This window comes from Periplaneta americana, chromosome 13, assembly GCF_040183065.1.
Source record: "Periplaneta americana isolate PAMFEO1 chromosome 13, P.americana_PAMFEO1_priV1, whole genome shotgun sequence".
In the NCBI taxonomy this organism is placed as follows: domain Eukaryota; kingdom Metazoa; phylum Arthropoda; class Insecta; order Blattodea; family Blattidae; genus Periplaneta; species Periplaneta americana.
In genome coordinates, this window is record NC_091129.1 from 42,514,757 (window position 1) to 42,537,052 (window position 22,296).

Here is a 22,296-nt window from a genome sequence, read left to right on the forward strand (position 1 = left end):
TCTGGGAAAAAGTGTTGTAAAGACTTTATAAAAATGAACATACCAATTTCCAAGCTCGAAAACGAACAATGTGAAAATACTGAAAAATTCAATTGAAAGCACCGATTTTCCCATTTGAAAATCCCACATTTTGCACTTTGAACTCAACAAAAAATTCCAGTCTCTAACGATTCAGAATGCTTTATGGTTGCTGGGTCGTTAGTAGTCAATAACATTTAAGCTGTGCTCATGTTTGAATCTAAATCCACACAGCAATCAAGTCTTCAAAAGGCTTGTTTTTTAAGATCCGATGCATGCGAGGTGAGAGACCACACTATACGGGCAATAGTGAGTGGTTTGTAAAGTTTAAGAGGTGCGCAGTCAGAAGTGCGTTCCACCTTGATTGTCTCAAATTCGGCAATCCTGAGTATGAGGCTTTTACATGAGGTGGGTCCTTCATCTTTCCAGGCAAGAAATGTTTATCATCAGAAAGATTGTCAAGGGGTGACAGTACAAAAGTTCATGTCAGTTCACATCATGTTTCAACCAAGCTATCACTGGTGAGAGAACAACAGGATGGAGTCTGCAATAGATCGCCTACCAAGAAAAGTTTATCTTCTGAGAGAACACTAAGTCTGCCAGAGATACGTACATGATACCGAATCTCTTACAGTCCAAATAGAAACAGTAAGATTAAACATGCAAAATACATTCGATACCCTCAGTCAAGTACTTAGTTATGTCAATATTCTAGAATCTGACATAAGAGATCTAAAAGACAACTCTTCACTTAAAAATTACATGTGTTTGCTAGTAGCTAACAGAAATTCCTCCAGTGTCTTGACATGGTAGTGTGGTGAAAAAAACCGAACTTTCAAAAATTCAAATTCCCACAAGGCTAATATTATGCATTAATGTGTAAAACAAGCACAAAAAATTTCATTAAAATATTACCATTTACAAGTTGCTCCAGAGGTGAGAAGTTTATAATGTGTAACATAGTGAAAGAAAAAAGTCAGAGCAGCTTTTGAAGGAGTAGAAAACTCTTATCAGTGTTTGGATAAAAGTTATAGAAGAAACTGTTTCTATTCATCTTCGTCAATGTCTCATTGTACTTTTGGAACAGGTTGATAGTGCGTTCTGTCGTGTCATTTACTACTTTCGTCTAAGAGGAGCAATCACGAAGTTCCTTGAAAACCACTCTGTAGGAAGTCTGTGCAGGAAAGATTGAGATTTGTCTCTTCCTATTTCAATCTTCAAATAAATAACCGGTTCTTAATGTTACAGGATTCTCCAATTTCAGGTTTTCCAATTTAGCCATGGTCTGTAGTCATTGAGGAGCATCAGGTTTCTGTGGAGGCTGCAAGTTTGTTACTATATTTTCCTTTTTTGCTGGTTTAACGAATTGAGTCCACAACAGACCACATTATCTAAAGCCTGTTTAGTAAATGATGATGATGTTGATGATGATGATTTTTCTTTTTCTCTGTGGTCACTTGGTCATCAAAAAAGCAACTAGATGCTCAGAGAGAAACCAAAGATGTTGGCAAAATGCCATAATAGCCTATAATTGTTCTTTCTTATCTACAGTTTGGTTGGGATATTTCTTATGTAGAGTAAGAAGCTTGTGGACTTTGAATACCAACAAATACTCTCTAACATTAATACTGGAAAGCTTCCCTGTTTAGCATTGCAAGCGGCGGCGAAAAGTAACAATGCTGCCATCTAGTGGCTTGAAACGTTCACACACTCTGTGCGCCGTGCTGGATTACGTGAGGAAAAGAGGAGAGGTGTGCATTTGAGTTCAATAAGAAGCTGCAAAGCAATAAATAGTATACTTTAGAGTCACTTTGTTCATAACATTTTTAATTAATAACAAATTACAAAGTTATTAGAATAGAAATGAATTGATAAATTCTCATATTTTCAAATTTGATGAAATTTAGTTGTGCATGACTTTAGCAGCTTTCATACATCGCTTGTTTTGTTTTTTAGCTGTATGGTTGTCCATTTTATTTTTGCTGTAACAATTTATTAACACATTGAAATATTTATCAATGAAGACATTGGCACAGTCACTGCAAATGGACATGTTAACAGGGAGCACTACCATTTTAACTAGTTCTTTTTTTACACCAATTCTAGTTTTATAAATAACATGATAAATTTCTTTAAAAACATCAGAACACAATTGGCTGAGCATTAGAGAAACATCATTAGGAAAAACAATTTTTGAATCTTTACAGTATTTTTTATTTGCGATGTGCGTTGTTACGTCATTGTTGGGGTTTTCTTTACAAGATAAATTTCTTCGACAAATTTCGTGATTTATTCTGCTACACACCCAACCTGCAACATAAGCCCTTGCATTTTCTTGCAACACGGTTTCTTCATTTGTATGCTGTACATTTTTGTCATCAACAGTTACATCCAAATCAGAGACATCTGTAATGCCTGGACTGCAAAAATTCAATTTAGCTGCCTCGATATCTTCTTTCTTGAGTAAGAAAGAAGAAACGTCAGCTTCACAGTTGCTTGTTTCAGGAGGACTTAGGAATTGTTTCGTCATGGTTGCCCGAATTGTAGCTCTAAACTTCGATTAGTCTGGAGTTACGTTGTTTCCACCTTTAGATCGAATAATAGAAGAGAGATTTTCTATGCAGCCTTGTGTTAATCTTCTTGTTATTAAAAATTTAAATCCATAATTATAATGCAATTCTTTCCATAGCAGTTTTAAAGATTGTAAATTTTCTAGCCAGCCATTTATACATCTTGGGTTCATTTTCCTATTGTTTATTACCTGAATATTTCCAAATGTTTTTTTCTATTTCATTAAAAAAATTCCAGTGTGTGGAATTTTCACTTAGTGGCCTATTTAAGGCTTTACTAGTTTGGAAACTAGAAGAGTTAAAACAATCAAAAGCTTTATCCATAAACAGGATGAAGTCTGCAGTAGGTTGAGCCTCCTCTGGTAACTGAATTTTATGAGTGATGCCATAGCTTTTCCTACAGAATGACTTAATAACTGTGTAGCAAGGCACACTCGCATCGGTGTGAATGCTGGTAGATTCAAGTGATTAAGTTTTACTTTAGGACAAAGTCGGGGATTCATATCTTTATCTATAAAATAAAGTTTTTCTAGGTATTCCCACTTAATTAATTTATCAAATAGCTTAAAATTATAATGTTTTAAATTATTCCTTACGCTCTTAATCAAATGTGGTGTATCATGAAACAAATAAATTTTTTCACCATCGTGTTCAAAATAAGGCTGTACTTCATTACATCCAAGCAGTCTTCTCGATTTAGTGTTGTTCGATCCTTGGTCTGAAACAATCACTTTAGGGATAAATCCCGTATCTTTTATTTTATTTATTACATCAAGCAGATGTGATTTTAAAATCTCTGCAGGCATGGCATCTTTCGATAGAAAATAACCAATGGTTTGCTTAAAATTTTTACACATTCCTCGAATCATAAAAACCATTGCTTGGTTTGCAAGAGGTACCTCTGAATCTTTTACATTAGTTTGAGATTGTTGGTTAGGGCTGTGTATACCCAATTCAATGAATCCCTAAAAAATGTCCACTTTAGCATTGTACGTTATATTTTCCTTCAAATACATTTCATCTACAATAATTGTTACTACCTTTTCATTTAGTGGCAGCATTCCAGACTTTACTTTTAATAATTGTAAAATGGTGGGATTTATACCGGGGCCTATACCAAATCCATGAAGCCAATTTCGGAGAGATCTGACTGTTGGCAAACACAATTTTCTCCTTAAAAATCTGTAGCCCTGAGGTGAGCAATAATGGAGTGCAATGCAAAACTTTTATCGTAACTGGAATACCGCCTTCCCATTTTTTTCTTTCTTTTTAAACGCACTTGCGACATAATGAATTCATCATTAGAAACAATTTTGATTAAATCAGTATTTGAACTGGTTGTCTTCAGAGCTCTCACTTCCGCCCGAAGAGATGAAATAATTTTTTTGTGTTTAGATACCAACTTTTGAGCTGGAATCAATTTCTTAGAAAGTGTCTTTATCTGAAGATCTTGAGCCATCTTTGACCTTTTAGGATTTCTTGCATCTTAAAAAATAAACAGGGACTTAATTTAGTGAAATATTAATAACGTCTTGAAAGTCTAGGGCTAGGTAAATAATATTTTCTGAATAACTAACTGAATCAGTTTTTATGAGAAAACATGAGTTCACACACTTTCTTCACAAAATCAATAATTCGTATTTTTATGTTGCGTATCACAATATGCGTCTATTTAGTTTGAAAAAGTCATGACTTTCAGTATTTTGTATGGAGAAACTATAAAGAAATTGTGTTTGGTATGATGGAAGTAAAGTAGTTTTATGCAGTTTAATAACTGATTCACTTAGCACAGAGAACATGTTATTGCTAATGTACTATCTGATTATGAGGTACCTGGTAGAGGACTATCGTCGTTTCTGTCTGGAATCGGAGAACCTGTCGCCTCCTCGATGGAAGGTCTAATGCGTTTCTTTGGGGACCTTCGCGGTTCTTTCATTGTACTTTGACCCATATTTTCGGAAGAAGGCGCTGTTAAATTCAGTGAAGGAATAGCTGTTCTCTTCAGTCTGTTATTAAAAAAATATATTAAAAAGTAACAGGTCTATGACTCATTTGAAACTTCGGTACTTTTCCAATTACACCTTATTTTTACTTACTCCTGACTTTTCAAATTAGGGTTATTGAAGTCCGATAATCTAAAGTGGTCTGAACATATTCTGTGATTTTTGTACAGATACTCTGTTCCTCTAATTTTAAACGTTTCGTCTAGGTCTTGTCTTTTACATTTATTTACCCATATGGCACATCTATAAGACAAAAACAAATAACAGTAATAATAATAATAATAATAATAATAATAATAATAATAATAATATGATGATGATGATGGTGAGGACACGAGACCTGTCATGTGAATCGTGCAAGTGGGAAAAGAATGAGCTAACAGAAAGAGAGTTTGTTTCATGATTAAAATTATATGAATCTACTGACACGAAAGTTCATCTCAGACTAATTATCTTCCTTCTCCATACCCATTGGTGAGAGCCACAACACATGATAAGGTCACAGAACAAGTTATCTACTGACTCTACTGTAATAATCATCATCATCCTGTGGCAGAAAAGTAATAGACTACTTGTATTTACATGACTACTCACTCACCTACTCACTTCGGAAATCTGAAGAACGATCTAGCATCTTTTTGCCAAGCATAGTTTTTACAGAAGAACACAGAACAAACAATTCCACTTTCCCTGACATGTTGTGGAACAGCCATGAGAATAATCCTTACGACTTACACCACGTGTTGAAGTACAAAACTCTTGTTAGATGCAGTTTACCGCGCTATGTGCCACGTTATCCTCACTGTCAACATTCCCTGCTGCTAGATAGCACTGATGAGTCATTCGCCTCTCTTATCGTGAACTGTCCAGTATTAATGTTAGAGAGTATTTGATACCAATAGATGCTTTGTTCCACTCTCTAATGTTATCTAGTGTCTCAGCAATGGCTCCAGCTACAAATACTGTTGCACAATCTGGAAGACTGACTCTATCCAAGGCACTGACTACTTTAGGTGACTGGAATATGTTGTTAGGGACGCTAGGTGTGAGGAGGGAACCTTTGAAGCAAGTAATAATGTTGAAAATCAAGATAATGGTTCAGACAGTCGATATGCATTCTTGATATCAGATGTACTAGGTGATTAACATGATGAAGAGGGTCGGTTGCTCTTCCTTTCATGGATATAAATTCACTTCTTCATGTCCACCAAGTTAGTGCTGTGGTAATGCGACTGCCTTCAAACTAGCCGGCTCAGGTTCGATTCTCAGCAGGTTCAGAAATTTTCATGTAAGATTTCTACCTCGGGACTAGGAGAGATGGTGGTGCACAACTTTTACTCAATAAATTGTGCAGCAGTATGCCTGAATTAAATCCCAAATCTCTCCACGTGCATATGAAAAGAAGGCATATGTCACTGTTGATAGAGATTCACCCATCGGATGGGGACATTAAGACTGGTGGTCCCCTGGGTGCTATCAACAGGAGTAGGCTATGTGTCAGCACCGGGTTTCCCCCTTTCTTTCTTCCTCACCTTTGTCATCGTCCTCATCATTTCCTACACTACACTTACACATATACTCACTCTAATACACGACGTAACTCTTAACAGATACACATTATGCATATTGTGGTCTGTCGAAGTGGTGTGCAACTTGAAAATGGATCACAGTCCTGTCATCTATCCGCGGTATGCAAAATCACGCAAGTGAAGTGGGTAGGCATTAGACACACACAGATTTCACTTCTTCGTACCGAGCTCTCTTCATTCATTCTTGGTTTCTTTTGCAGCTGTTTGAGATCACTACCTTCCATGCTACTTCAAAATACTTTTCTCTTTGCTTTTCAAGAAACATCTGGCCCTCCTTATTTCCAATCTCTTTCATTGCATATGTCAAACAACTTGCCCAGATCTCTTTAATGTGTTTTGTTTCATTATATTACTTCCTTGCTGTCTAGCTCTTTTTTTAGATCCAGATATTTATCATAGTTTGGGAAGTTTCTTAACACACAAATCTATTCACAGAGTTGGAATCCTTGCATGCTCCCTTAGATCAATTTGTAAGTATGTTGGAGGGGCTTGTCTTTGTCCAAGTGATGAAACTGTACACTTGGACAGTGGCGTGCGGTGACCATTCAGACAGCCGAAGCACTGAATATTATAATTGTTAGATAAATAATAGTAAATCAAGGGGCTTGCCTTGATAAAATCACAACTGATAATAATTTAAAAGAACATATATTAAAATAAGTAGACCTAATATCAATTTAAATTTCTTAAAGCTACCATTATATAACATTTGATATAAAATAACAAGCTTCTGGCTTTAAACTCACCCTTGGCACTTCTCACAGTAAGATCAACGGAACTGAAATTCAATCCTTCTCTCCTGGGAAGCAAATTTGGTAACCACCTCATCAAAGAACTCTTTTTTTCTTCCTGAGTTCTCCTAGTAGGCATGCTTCAATTGGAATAATTCCAACATGAGATAGTCTCTCTTCTCCAGTAGAATTTCGAGAGTAGCTTTTGATTCTCTTCAGCATTGAAAACGACCTTTCTACTAAAGACGTACTCACAGGAATTGTACAGTCACGGAAGAAAAATCTGGCCGATGAGCAGCAAAACTCATAATGTTACTTATGCCGGTTTTGTTGTGATTATCACAGTACAGAGTGTCTAAGAGGGATAGTGTTTACCTCCCTTCGAAGTTCCTGGGCTAGGAAGGAGAGGCTTTCGGACTCTTTCTGTTCAGAATGTCTAATAGGGACACTATTGACTTCCCCTCATAGCTGCTACGCTTCGAGAGACTGACGTTCGGAATGGTTTTGTTTAAAGTTTATAATATACTGTATTTGTATAATTGCAATGTTTGTTGTGTTTTAGTCGACATATAGAAAGTTGTTTTGCCATTGGTTTTGTCATTGCGGATATGAAGAATGTTGTTAATGTAATTTTCATCCCCTATGTTCGTCTGTCTTCACTCTACAGGCATACTACGTTTATGATTTATGACCACTGTATAGCCTACTTCGTGTTTTTTCTAGAGTCCTAGACACGTGACCCTGTCCATCTTTACCAACAGATTTTGTCTATAAATAGCCACAACCACTTCGAAAATCATCATTAGTTTTTCAGTTCGATAGCTATGGACGTCAAAGCCAAAGTAATTGCACTGATCGAGGAAGGCGGATTTAGTGCGGCGCAAGCTGGAGAACGCTATGGAGTTGCGACTAGAATAGCGTCCAGATGGTGAGCGCAGTATCAAGAGCAAAGATACGTAACTCGTAAACCTTTTAGCGGAAGACCCAAGGCATCAACACCACAACAAGATCTTATGTTAATAGAACGTTCGAGGCACTTTCCATTTCACACTTCTAAAATGCTTGTTGCCGACACGGGATTTCCTGCTTCCAACAGAACGGCTTCTAAAAGGCTCAATGGTGCCAATATTGTGCCGAGAAGAGTGGCGGTAAAGTTCTGACTGAAGACCATCGAATTGATCGTGTCGCATTTTGCCAAATGCATTACAACTATCTATGGCAAGAGGTCATCGTTTCGAATGAGAAAGTGTTTATGAACCACAGCACAAGGCCAGTGCAAGTATATCGACCGAAACAATCCAAGAGATTTGACCCTGAATATGTGGTCCAGAGGCAACTCATTGGTCGTTTGTCCATGTCGATGTGGGGATGGATTTCTGGTTATGGTGGCGGCGCGCTATGGAGGATTCATGGGCATATGAATGGGCATCAGTACACCAATATACTGGAAAATGTGATGCTACCTAGTGTGCGTGTGTTTCAGCCCGAAAACAAAATAAAATTCCAACACGACTTTTCTTCCGTACACACATATGTTGCCGTGTCGGTGGTTCAACATTCACAGGGATGATGTCGTAGAGGTTCCATGGGTGCCAAAAAGTCCTGACTTAAATCCCATAGAAAATGTGGGGCGGAAGTGTAACGCGGTGTTAATGAACAACTACAGGGTCGGCGTCCTAGGTATACGGACGAATTGTGGGATCTCGTTTCAGATGCTTGGGATGATGTTGCATTGTCAGATAGATATATCCACAACCTTGTTAATTCTGTACATAGAAGAATGGATACAGTGAACAATGCCAATGGTTTCTGGACAGAGTATTAAGTTCAGAAGGAAACTATTGTATATCACTAGAGCTACATAGAAAGAAGAACATTTTAATTTGTGATAAAAAGAACATTCAATATTAATTATTTTACTTCAGGAATGTATATTTTCCCTTATTTTCAGAACTAAAGTAAATACTGTAGGTTTAAAAATAGAATAAATAAATGAGTTATAGTAAACCGCTTATATAATCAAACGTTTCCTTAAATCGCACAAAAATTATTTCTAATTAACAAATCTATTTATGTTCCTCTTTCGTCACTATTATTAATTGTTTACCTAAATTAATTTATATATACTTACTTACTTACAAATGGCTTTTAAGGAACCCGAAGGTTCATTGCCGCCCTCACATAAGCCCGCCAGCGGTCCCTATCCTGTGCAAGATTAATCCAGTCTCTATCATCATACCCCACCTCCCTCAAATCCATTTTAATATTATCCTCCCATCTACGTCTCGGCCTCCCTAAAGGTCTTTTTCCCTCCGGTCTCCCAACTAACACTCTATATGCATTTCTGGATTCGCCCATACGTGCTACATGCCCTGCCCATCTCAAACGTCTCGATTTTATGTTCCTAATTATGTCAGGTGAAGAATACAATGCGTGCAGTTCTGTGTTGTGTAACTTTCTCCATTCTCCTGTAACTTCATCCCGCTTAGCCCCAAATATTTTCCTTAGCACCTTATTCTCAAACACCCTGAACCTATGTTCCTCTCTCAGAGTGAGAGTCCAAGTTTCACAACCATACAGAAGAACCGGTAATATAACTGTTTTATAAATTCTAACTTTCAGATTTTTGGACAGCAGACTGGATGATAAGAGCTTCTCAACCGAATAATAACACGCATTTCCCATATTTATTCTGCGTTTAATTTCCTCCCGAGTGTCATTTATATTTGTTACTGTTGCTCCAAGATATTTGAATTTTTCCACCTCTTCGAAGGATAAATCTCCAATTTTTATATTTCCATTTCGTACAATATTCTGGTCACGAGACATAATCATATACTTTGTCTTTTCGGGATTTACTTCCAAACCGATCGCTCTACTTGCTTCAAGTAATATTTCCGTGTTTTCCCTAATCGTTTGTGTATTTTCTCCTAACATATTCACGTCATCCGCATAGACAAGAAGCTGATGTAACCCGTTCAATTCCAAACCCTGCCTGTTATCCTGAACTTTCCTAATGGCATATTCTAGAGCGAAGTTAAAAAGTAAAGGTGATAGTGCATCTCCCTGCTTTAGCCCGCAGTGAATTGGAAAAGCATCAGATAGAAACTGACCTATACGGACTCTGCTGTATGTTTCACTGAGACACATTTTAATTAATCGAACTAGTTTCTTGGGAATACCAAATTCAATAAGAATATCATATAATACTTCCCTCTTAACCGAGTCATAAGCCTTTTTGAAATCTATGAATAACTGATGTACTGTACCCCTATACTCCCATTTTTTCTCCATTATCTGTCGAATACAAAAAATCTGATCAGTAGTCGATCTATTACGCCGAAAACCGCACTGATGATCCCCAATAATTTCATCTACGTATGGAGTTAATCTTCTCAAAAGAATATTGGACAAAATTTTGTACGACGTCAACAAAAGTGATATTCCTCGAAAGTTACCACAGTTGGTTTTGTCCCCCTTTTTAAAAATAGGTACAATTATGGACTCCTTCCATTGTTCTGGTACAATTTCCTTTTCCCAAATAGCAAGTACAAGTTTATAAATTTCGCTATATAATGCACTCCCACCCTCTTGTATTAATTCTGCTGGAATTTGATCGATACCTGGAGACTTGTACTTTTTCAGATTTTCTATCGCAATTTCGACTTCTGAAAGCGTGGGTTCGGGTATAAATGGCTCAGCAGTTTGTATTTCAATTTCGTCCCGATCATTTCTATTTGGCCTATGTACATTTAGTAGTTGCGCAAAATAGTTTTTCCATCTGTTTAGGATTGATGGAGAGTCTGCAAGCAAGTCACCATTCTCATCCTTGATCACGTTTACCCTTGGCTGATATCCGTTCTTAAATTCCTTTATACCCTTATATAAATCTCGAATGTTTTTATTCTTACTATTTGTTTCTACCTCATTCAGTTTTTCCTTCAAGTAACCTCTCTTTTTATTCCTAAGTGTACGACTTGCTTCCCGTCTTTCATTGAAATAATTATCTCTCTTCTCCTCAACTGGATCCTGTAAGAATTTCAATTTTGCCTGTTTCCTTCTTTCTACTACCATGCAACAATCTTCATCAAACCACGGTTTCTTTTTCTTAGTTTCATAATAACCTATGCTCTGCTCAGCTGCAATTTTGATACTATCTCTGATATTTTCCCACACGCTATTAACATCTAATTCTTTCTCAACTTCGTCGGAACTTTCTAAAGTGGCAAACCTATTCGAAATTTCGACCTGATAATTTTGCTTAGCTTCCTCGTCCTTTAATTTCAAAATATTGAATTTAGTAATATTAACTTGTTGCTCTACTCGCTTGGCTACTGATAATCTTTCTCTTAATTCTCCAATCACCAAATAATGGTCAGAATTACAGTCTGCACCCCTGAAAGTTCGAATATCTACTATACTAGTATGTCTCCGTTTATCTATCAAGATGTGATCTATTTGGTTGTGTGTCAATCCATCTGGAGAAGTCCAAGTATATTTATGTATATCCTTATGGGGGAATGTTGTACTTTTGACAATTAAATTTTTCGATGTGGCAAAGTTGACTAATCTAACTCCATTGTCACTACTAATTGCGTGTAGGCTCTCTTTTCCAATAGTTGGTCTAAAAATATCCTCCCGTCCTACTTTAGCATTGAAATCCCCCAATAAAATTTTCATGTGATATCTAGGGAACTGATCAAAAGTATGTTCCAATTCCTCATAGAAGTTATTCTTTATATGGTCGTCTTTCTCTTCTGTAGGGGCGTGAGCATTTATAACTATGATGTCGCACCATCTACCCTTAAGTACTAAATATGATAACCTGTCACTGATAAATTCGACCTTTTTTACTGCTGATTTTATTCTTTTATGAACAAAGAATCCTGTTCCTAATTGGTGATTATTGTTTCCTTCCCCATAATAAAACAAGTAATCTCCTATTTGTGATATGCCATTCCCATCTAACCTAACCTCTTGTACTCCTACGAAGTCTATTCTATATCTAGCTAGTTCTTTTGCTACTAATGTTACCCCTCCTGTTCTATAAAGACTAGTTACGTTCCAAGTGCCAAATCTCAAATCCTTATTCCTTTGCTGTGGTCGTGCCAGAGAATCAGTCCTATTCCGAGGCTTATTATAGGGATACGTAACAAGCTGTTTTTTACGGTGATGGGTTGTTAGCCCTTCGCCCAACCCCCAAGCTGGAGGACCACCCCTTATCGGCTGTCCACGACTGCTTATTCAATATATTCGCAGCTACCCTCCATATCTGGAGGCCGTCTCCTCTATCCGCAACCTGAGGACGCGCCATGCCGTGGTGATAGGGACCCACAATACATGGAATTTATATATATTTATTTCAATTTATTTTAATGTTCACTTATACCGTTTGTATTGGATTACTTCAATCAATTTATATTTATTCTACTTTATCTGACTGTTGACTTCTATATCGTCTTAGAACGAAGTTCCTATGTATTGTATCTTTCTCAATTTTGTTTACTCTTCGTCATATTGGCAGTCTGTTTTGCCAGGAAGATATTAAAATAAGAATAAACCATAAATAAATGTAGTATGAATAATTTCAAGGGGAAATTGTTCCGGGGCCGGATATCGATCCCAGGACCTCTGGTTGAACGTACCAGCGCTCTACCACTGAGCTACCCGGGAACTCCACTCGACACCGTCTCAACCTTTCCCTTTATATCCACACAACTCGCATGGGCTGACGAAACGCCAGAGACCCACAACGAGTGCACACAAGCTCTGTGTGACTTGGAATTGTGGTTTTCTGTTAACGTACACAGTAACGTATATATTATGCAAATCTAGTCTTTCAGGTGAAGCTCCCTGTAAAGCAGATTTGAATAATTTCAATTCTGCTTTACAGGGAGCTTCACCTGAAAGACTAGATTTGCATAAATGTAGTATGTCTATAGCAGCTGTGCCCAATACTAAAGTTTCAAACTTAAAATTAAAAAAAAATATTTGAACAGACCTGTATTATTAATTAATATAAATTACAATAATCACTAATTAGCAAGACATTTATGTAAATAATTTATTATTGGACGATGTTTGTGGCCCTCCAATAATATATTTTTTTAAATATTGGCCCGCAGTATTCATAAGGTTGAGCATCCCTGGTCTATAGACTAAAGAGAGACGAACAGAGGAGATGATAATGAAATCAGTAACATTCCTCATACCCGCAATGGTAAAAACAATGAAATAACAAATTTCTGTAGAATATAATATAACATAAATATTTATTTTTTATTCAGACTAAATGACTTATCAGTGTTTTAAAGAAGATCAATAAAATTTATAAAATATATATTCATTGAAGTTGAGGTTAAAATAATGCTAACGTTTTGCGCCTATTGGCATCTTCAGGCACTTGAGCCAACAATATCATGTGATACATTAATTTACAATAAAAGGCATGGCTGTTGAATATATACATTAATCAATCTTAAAACTAACAGATTAAAATCATTTGTGCAAATTAAATGATAAACTATAGTTGAGTTAATTATTGTTTTGATATGTATGATAGTTGAATTAATTATCCTCATCTCTACTTAAATTTACGACAATAATTAAAACAACTATAGGACACAAAGATTAAATTGTAGATTTAAAATGGATTCAAATAAAATAAAATATTACCTTGTAATAAAAATTGATTACTTCTATAATGTCTTATTAATGCTTACATTTGATCGTATAATTTTACCAATTACTGGTATGTGCCGTTATTGATGTAATTATATGTATTATAATGATATAATCTTATGGTTCTTATTGATTCCAATATTAAACTTCATATTGAGTGGACGTCGAAATAATTTCAGATGGTTGAAACGTAGAATGCAGGTATGACTTTCAACAGGAAGTTGAGCTGTTCATGATGCAATTCGTTCTATAATATATATGTATCGTAAGTAACTAATATAAAATATTGCTCAAATGCCTAAAGGTGGTAATAGGCGAAAACGTTAGCATTATTTTAATCTTTAACTTCAATGAATATTTATATTTATACATTTTATTGATCTTTTTTTAAAACACTGATAAGTCATTTAGACTGAATAACAAATAAATATTTATGTTATATTGTATTGTATATTGACTTATCTGAAAATTACTACTACAATGCTTACTAAGAAAATTTTTGTAGGCCTATGTCGACAAGAACACAAGAGTTTCAACCTTATGGAATGTGAACAGAAACAGTCCGAAATCCTCTCCTTCCGAGACCAGCAACGTTGGGGGGAGTAAACAGTATCCCTCTTAGATACTCTGTACTGTGATAATTACAAAAAAACCGGCGTAAGTAACATTACGAGTTTTGCTGCTCATCGGCCAGATTTTTCTTCTGTGACTGTACACAGTAATGTCACTAACACATTAAACTGCTGAAAACTTTTTTTCAGCATTGAATTAGTACTCAATAGTTTTGCAAGTTCACTCATGGTTTTATTTCTAAACTCTTTACTGCTGTACACTACAATCAGCTCATTTTTCAATCGAATGATGTCGAAAAATTTTCCATATGTATCTATGAGATTTTGAAAGCAACTTTCTGGGAATTGGTTAGTATATTTTTCATAATTTTGAGGCGACAATAAATTTAAAAATTTCAGTTTAGAATAATCTTGAAATCTTACATCCAAGTGGTTATCAATATTATCAAACACTTCGCAATAATGCGTTTATAGTTGATATTTTTTCTCTTCAGAGGCTCACCTACTTGAGACACGGTTTCTTGGAAAACCCCTTCATAATCGTGAAAGAAATTTTGTTGAAACTTAAAAACTGTGGGCCAAGGACTAAAACAATCAAATTTCAGTAATTGTAATTGTTGTGTAATGTCTCATTTAAAAGACTGACAATATTCAGAGACATTGAGGTGATGACAGAGTGGTAAATGATAATAGAGCATTGAAAATGTGATGTGGTTGTTTTGCACAGAATTTCATACTGACATGGCACAAAGACATACGTCCCAAGGGCCGCACCATGTGTTGGGACGTGTCAGATGTACAGAACAAGGCTGCAGTGAACTTATTCCCCTGTCATGGCATGCAGGGAAATCAGCTGTGGCGATACAATCCGGTGAGCTAATTGTGCCTTCGAATTCTATTTTATAATTGAATCAGGAATTTTCAAAAGGGACTAAGTCTGGAAAAGTAAATTTGAAGAAAACGACAAAAAACCTTTTGTATGGATCTGGATATATAACAGTCCAAACATGTTGATACACAATTTAAATGTGTACATTCTAAAGGACTTCGTTCCTTTTAATGCTGAAATCCAAGAAGAGTGTATGGAGACCCAGAAATGGGCATAAACTCAATTTACAAAAAATATGGACTTGGTCCCTTTTTCAAATTCCTCATTCAATTCTTTCTGTCATATATGAGGAGCTCACAACCAGAGTGGATCAAGTCTACCAGTGGTCAGTTTGTGGATTAATGCAATCTCAGATGAAGAAAACTTAGATTTATTCATTGCCTTAACAAACTAAGTCAATAACTCATTTGTTACTCCAGAGAGGGCAGCATTTCCTATGGAAAGTGAAGGTTGCTAAGCATGAGTCAGGTACTTTTAAGACTCAGTTTCTCAAAATTATTCCAGAAGGACTTGGTCCACTCTGGTTGTGAACCCTTCATATATTTTTACATTAATTTCTTTATTGACTACTAGAGTTCCACGAAAAATTTACTTGTCTCATTTCTTGCCCACGTCAAATGTAGCTCTATCAGTCATCATTTTCAACCATGAACGCATCATTGTAGGTAACGAATTCGGTGTTAAGAGATACTTCTGTCTCATACACAGAATTCTTTTAACTGCCAGACTCATAGAATCCATGATGGTTGGAATGACCATAACCAAATTTGTTACCAACTGACTGATCATCAAGCTACTTGTTTATATATTAATTCGTTCCTTCAGTCCTTCCTCTGTTCTTTACTTTGTTAGTTCACTTATTTATCTATCCATTAAGGTAAGATTAGAGACCTTGTATTACCAGTGTTAAATTCACCATCTTTAAGTACCCTTATCACAGAAAGTGTTACAGATATGTCTGTGAATATTTTAAACTGATTCTTTGTTATCTTAAAAGTGCTGAGCTCTTGTTTAAAAAGTGAACTTTGTGAAAATAATAAGTTATGACTTTCTACTACATATGCACTTTCTTCCTGTCTGTCCTATGTAAAAATGTGGACAACTATTGCATTTTAGTTTGTAAGCCCCAGTTGAATTATATTTATTTGAATGTTTGATGTGATTATTTAGATATTTCTGTGTTGTGTTTTTGTTTTGTACCTATGCTATCTTGTGTTTTAGTTTTCTGAATGAAGTTGCAATTTTGTAAGTATTGATATTGTGATATGTTAATGTTATGTATTTATTCTCACGCGGTGTTTGTGTTGGTTTGTTCTGTTTTTGTTTTGTCTTTCTTATTAGTGTATCTATCATGTTAGGATTATATCCATTGTCTTGTGCTATATATTTTATTGTGTTTAGTTCTTCAGTATAGTTGTCATTGTTCATAGGTATGTTAAATATTAATCTGTATGTCATTGTATGGAAAGCTGCATGTTTATGTTGTATAGGATAGTTCGATGAATTCTGTATGTGTGTTGTAGTTGTGGTTTCCTGTATATTTTGAATTCATGTCTATTATTTGTTTTGGTTATGGTGATGTCTAAGAAATTTATAGCTTGGTTATGTTCTGTTTCTATTGTATACTTTAATTTGAGATGTATTTTGTTGAGTTGTTGATGTAGGTTTTCTATTTGTCTTTTGTTTCCATTATATAGGACTATTATGTCATCTACATATCGATGCCAGTACATTATTCTCTCTGCGTGTTTGTTGTTGTCAGTGTTTAGTATGTGTGTTTGTTCTATATTATGAATGAAGATTTCAGCTAATATACTTGATATAGGTGAACCCATTGGTAATCCTTCAGTTTGTGTATAATATTTATTGTTATGTGTGAAATAATTTTGTTTTGTAATAATCTTTCTTTAATGTTTCTAAATCTTTTGTCCAGAAAGGTTTGTAGTTTGGGATCTTTCCTCGGGGCACCCATTTCTTTGCTGCTTTTAGCATAGTTGCACAAATTATGTCGTTACATTTGTCTGGGGATTCGTTCATATTAATGGAGAGGTTATTTTCTAGATCTTCTCTAAATTTAGTCCAATTGGATTTTTTAAAATTCCAAGAACATCTGTTATAAGATTTGTTTGTAGGTTTCTGATGTAGTAAAATAGAAGTAGCAATGATTTTGTGGCCAAGTCCAGGGTCTTCCAGAACTTTCCTGCTTGCCTTGTTATATATGTCTGAAGATATTAGAGTTAAATCTGGATTAGATGTTCCATGGGAATGAAGATATGTTGGAGGGTCTTCTGGGTTGAATAATAATTGGATTGATTGGGTGTTAAGAAAATCTTCTATTGAATGGCCAACAGAATTGATGCCTAAATATCCCCATTCTTTAGAATGACCACTGAAGTCTCCAATTATGAGAGTCTTTGGTGTAACTACTATATTGTCCAAATTGGGTTTGTTATTAGGGGGTTATATATGCTATACATTTTGAAGTGTTATTTATCCGAAGTTCTATTTTACAAATTTCAGATTTGTGAATAATTTCAAAGGAAAAATTTTTCCTGGGCCAGGTATCGATCCTGGGACCCTTCGCTTAGCGCATTAATGCTCTACCGATTGAGCTACTCCAGGAACTATACAAGACACCGTCACAATTCTTCCCTTTAAGTCCACACAACTCAAATGGTTTGACAAGACGCCAGAAACCCAACTTTGAGTGCACACAATTCTGTGTGACTTAAATTGTGGCTTTCTGTTAACATACCTACAGCAACCAGTGGCGTATACTGGTTTAAGGGTCTGGGCTACCACTGACCCTATTATTACACAAAATATATTTTAAAATCCCTATAATAAAATTCCTTACCTATTTATATGTGAATTCCAGACGTCTTGATTGGGACGAAAATACTTTGATGACTTCGTCATTGAAATTACAGTTGGGCCACTTGCGAAGTTTCTGTAGAAATGACTTTTCAATGGACATCAGTGCCAAGCCGGATAAACGTTCTTGTGTATGAGTTGATCTACAGTAGGATTTTATTCGCTTCAACACAGAAAATGTTCTTTCTACCAATGCTGACGTAGCTGGTATTGTCACAATTAATGTTGCCAATTTAAGGACTTCAGGAATAACTTGGTTCAGCTGGTTTTCATATATGGCAGATAATATTTCGTGGATAGGTTTGTTCGAAAAATCAAAGACTTCTGCTGAATATATTACGCTTAATTTATTTTTCAAACGTACTTGATCAAAGTGACTGTTATAGGACTGAAATAATTTGTTTAGTGCCTCATTCGGGAAGTTTTCTCTATAAGCAAAAAATTTTTGAGAATCTATAAGCTTTCCATAACCAGAAAATCTGTCAGTAATTTCCATGTGCATACGATCTAGTATGCTGTAGTACAGCTGCCTGTATTTCAATTCATCATCTCCTTTTCTTCGCTTTAATGGTGGTTCCATTGTATTGGCTGAAGAATTTTCATTTTCCATATTACTCCATATGGACGGAAACCCACTACGTCTGAACTCGGATATAGTATTTTTTAACTTTGATACCTCTTGCAAGCAGTATGCTATGTCTATACTTTTTGTCTGAAGAATATTGTAGAGCACATCTGTATGTGCGAACACTCTAGCATAGACTTCAAGAAGAAATATATTCTGAAACTGTGTGAAAAAATACAAATATCCTTGAGCCTGCACAATTACATCATCATCATCCCAGTTTTCTTCAGAGTCATTACAAATGATATTTTCAAAGAAAGCAGTCAGTTGTTCTCTGTATTCCTTTACTGTATTTACAAGCCGAGATGTAAAATTCCATCTAGTTGGTGCTATTTTTGGGAGTTTCTTTTTCATAAATTCCTTGAGTTTTCCTGATCTTTTAGGAGATGATGAGAAAAATGCAGCTAAACCCGACTGTGTTTTGAAAAAAATGCGGCATTCTGGGATGGATGAAATAGTTTGTTGCAAAACTAAATTGAGAACATGGCTGTAACTATGGACAAATAGTGCTTGAGGATACTTTTCTTGAACTTTCGTTTTTAAGCCATTAATATTTCCCGCCATAACTGAAGCACCATCGTAAGTCTGTGCAATTAACTTATTGCCGACATTGTAGCTATTCTGCTATAACACCTTCCACATGCTGAAACAAAGCAGCAGCAGTTTTGTCCGAACTGACATTTGTGAATCCTATAAACCGTTCTTGAACATTGGCAGTACTGTCGACATATCTTAAAACAGTGGACAATTGACTCTGATCACTTGTCATCAACAACAATGGCCACAAAAGGTGCTTCCTCTATTTCAGATTTTATGTTCTTTATCATAACCCCACTTATAGCAAATATTAAGTAATTCTGAATTGCGGGAGAAGTACCACGAAATACTGTTGAACTCTCAAGATGATTGGCCAGTAAATGGTCAAATTCACTTAAGGAACTTAAATATTCAATATAATTTCTTCTATTGTCTGATTCCACACTCTCATTATGATCCCGAAAAGCCAATTCTTGTTTTCCTAGGAAGTAGACTGCGTTAATAAGACGCAGTAAAATCTCCCGATTTCTTTTCACAAGAGCATTGTGTGGTTGATGTGTAGAGCTTTTTGCTTATCTAGCTGTAAATCAATTCTTGTCTTCCCAAAGTTTGCAAAGTTCATGCTACTACAAATATGAGCTCTTGATTTGTCGTGTTTTAGGACTGCCGTTCAAAGGGAGTTCATGTTAGAAAACTTCTCTTTTGACCACACATTAGTTTCGCGGCTAAATAACAAACATGGCCAGCAAAATAGTTTAGACAGTTTAGAGCTACCACACAACCAATTCCACTTACCATATGATGTTGAAGTGAAATGGCGTGTGTACTCACGCTGTTTTTCTTTTACGTTCATGGACAAATTTAACTCAGGAGTTGGTCTTTCCATTTTCACAATTTCAACTTTCTCGTTGTATGTACGACGGTTAAAAGGCACTTTTATTAAACCTTCTATTACACAGTCATTTTCAACACAAACCTCTCCAGAAACTTGTTCTGTCATATTTTTCACAATATCACTTAATTGGGAAATTAAAAACTTCATAATTCACAATTAATATAACTCTTAGACACTCGAACAAATCACAAATTTAAAATACTGAACTGCAAGAACACAATCACATTCATGAGCTAGCGTACTAAGCCTATTGTTGCTTCGCACCTGCGAAGAAACCGATCACGAGAGCGGCAACTCACCCGGCCTACACTGCACGATAGAAACAGGTAGCGGGGGACAGGCAGTTGTGCGACAGGACAGCGTGAGCGGAACGGTCACAGGCTAACCCTCGTAGCAGCGGTTTCTGCAGTGATGCCACCTTGACAACTTGTTTCTTTTCGAGAGCAGAGAGTGCATATAAATCTAACAATTGCTTTAATTTTAATTACTGTGGTAAAACTAATATTACAAAATTATTACATTATGTTATATTATAAACTTTTTCTTTTGTAATTTCCTTGGGCTACCGCCGGTAGCCCCGGTAGTCCACAAAATACGCCCCTGACAGCAACAAATATATTATTCAAGCCTGCTTCACAGGGAGCTTCTACCTGAAAGACAGATTTGCATAATATATTCGTTACTTCAGATTTGTCTTCCTTAGTCATTTGTTTAACAATGTTAAAGGTTGAAGTTATTCCTCTTTTGATGCCAACTAGTATGCCACTAGTTCTTTGTCTTGCTTTAGGTTGTAGAAATGTATTGTAGTTCTTGAAAACAAAGAACTGTAATTTTTGAGCTGTAACATTGGCTTCCATTATTGCAAACATATCAATGTCTTTATCTATTAGAATTTTATGTATTTCAGTTTTCTTGGTTTGATTAAGGCCTCCAGCATTCCACTGTAAGACCTTCAGCTGAGGTAGAATTATATTGTGTTTTGTCTTGTTATGTGATGCTAAAATAATCCCCATCCGGAGATCCAAATGAGGAGACTTTTTCACCTCCGGAATATTTTACTTCGGATTGTATTTGTCATTTGAGCATGTTGGATGGTCGTTTTTTTCTATGTTCATTAAACATAGTTCAGGGGGCACCACGAGAAGGCGACCATCATCACCCCCAGAACACCAATATAGCGCAACATATTGTTGTGGCGGAAGTCTAGCCTTGTTTCATACTGAGATTTAGTGAATTGATATCTCCTCTCTAGTCCCCCTCAAGTTTCCGAGTCAAGGTCGTAGCCATGCCTTTAGAGGTTTAGAGACTTCTGCCACAAATCTCACACCAAACTCTGCATCCTGGAATGACTGTCAACAAGGATGTGAGTGAAAACCAAGTGTTACGATACATCATTATTGCAAACTTATAGACCTATTGTTACTAGGTATAATAACTCAATAACTCCCGAAGAGGAAATCTCAAGCCTGGTTTGACAGAGTGTGCTATGAAGAAAGGCAGAAAGTCAAACTCCTACACAGAGCAAGGAACTCATCAAATACAGAAATCTTGAAGCAATATAACGAAAAAAGAAGACATTACAAGAAACTACTGAGAGAAAAAAGGGCGAGCCATCTTGAAAAGGAAGCGCAACAACTGATCAAATTTGCAATGGACGGTCCTTTTACGGCCCTCAAGACAACAAGACCCTCCTTTCCAAACATGATACAAATGCAGATTTGGGTAGACCACTTTCGTGAGATTCTGAACCAGAGTAGAAGCGATGCAGCGCTGCCGGTACAAAGCAATCACCACCCAATATTCCCAAAAATAACGGAGCAAGAGATATTAGCTGCTATAATGGGAACAAAAACTAGAAAAGCAGCAGGGTCGGACGGCATTGCAAACGAGCACCTTAAACTGGCAGCACCGCACCTAATCCAGACATGGACTCAGCTATTCAACAAATGCCTGGAATACGGCACCATTCTGGAAAAGTGGAGACACTCCACCATCAAAGTTCTTTATAAAGGCAAAGGTGCTACATCCTTGCCAGATGCTTACAGAGGCATAGCGCTGGAGAATCCACTATTCAAAGTCTTCTCAAAAGTTCTGACAAAGAGGCTATACGACCTGACAGACAAAAGGATCCCAGGAAGGGGAGAGCCACCTTGCATGCCATAAACAACCTGTTGTCCGACATCCAAGTGGCACTCAGACATCCCAAAGGGAAACTATATACAATATTTATCGATTTCAAAAAAGCCTTCGATCTGCTCGACAGACAGATCATAATGAAGAAGCTCGAAACGATAATTGGAGACAACTACCTG

General features: G+C 36.2%; 1 protein-coding gene across 1 annotated transcript in view; it reads left to right on the top strand.

Annotated features, from left to right (window-relative positions):
* LOC138711620 (uncharacterized) overlaps positions 1–21,355 on the top strand; it is an 81,777-nt gene extending 60,422 nt beyond the window's left edge. Inside the window, exons 4-5 of the mRNA XM_069842755.1 lie at positions 14,892–15,035; positions 21,237–21,355. Of these exons, the coding sequence (XP_069698856.1) occupies positions 14,892–15,035; positions 21,237–21,355 (263 nt within the window). The remainder of the gene's footprint in view (positions 1–14,891; positions 15,036–21,236) is intronic.
* Positions 21,356–22,296: the final 941 nt, after the last annotated feature.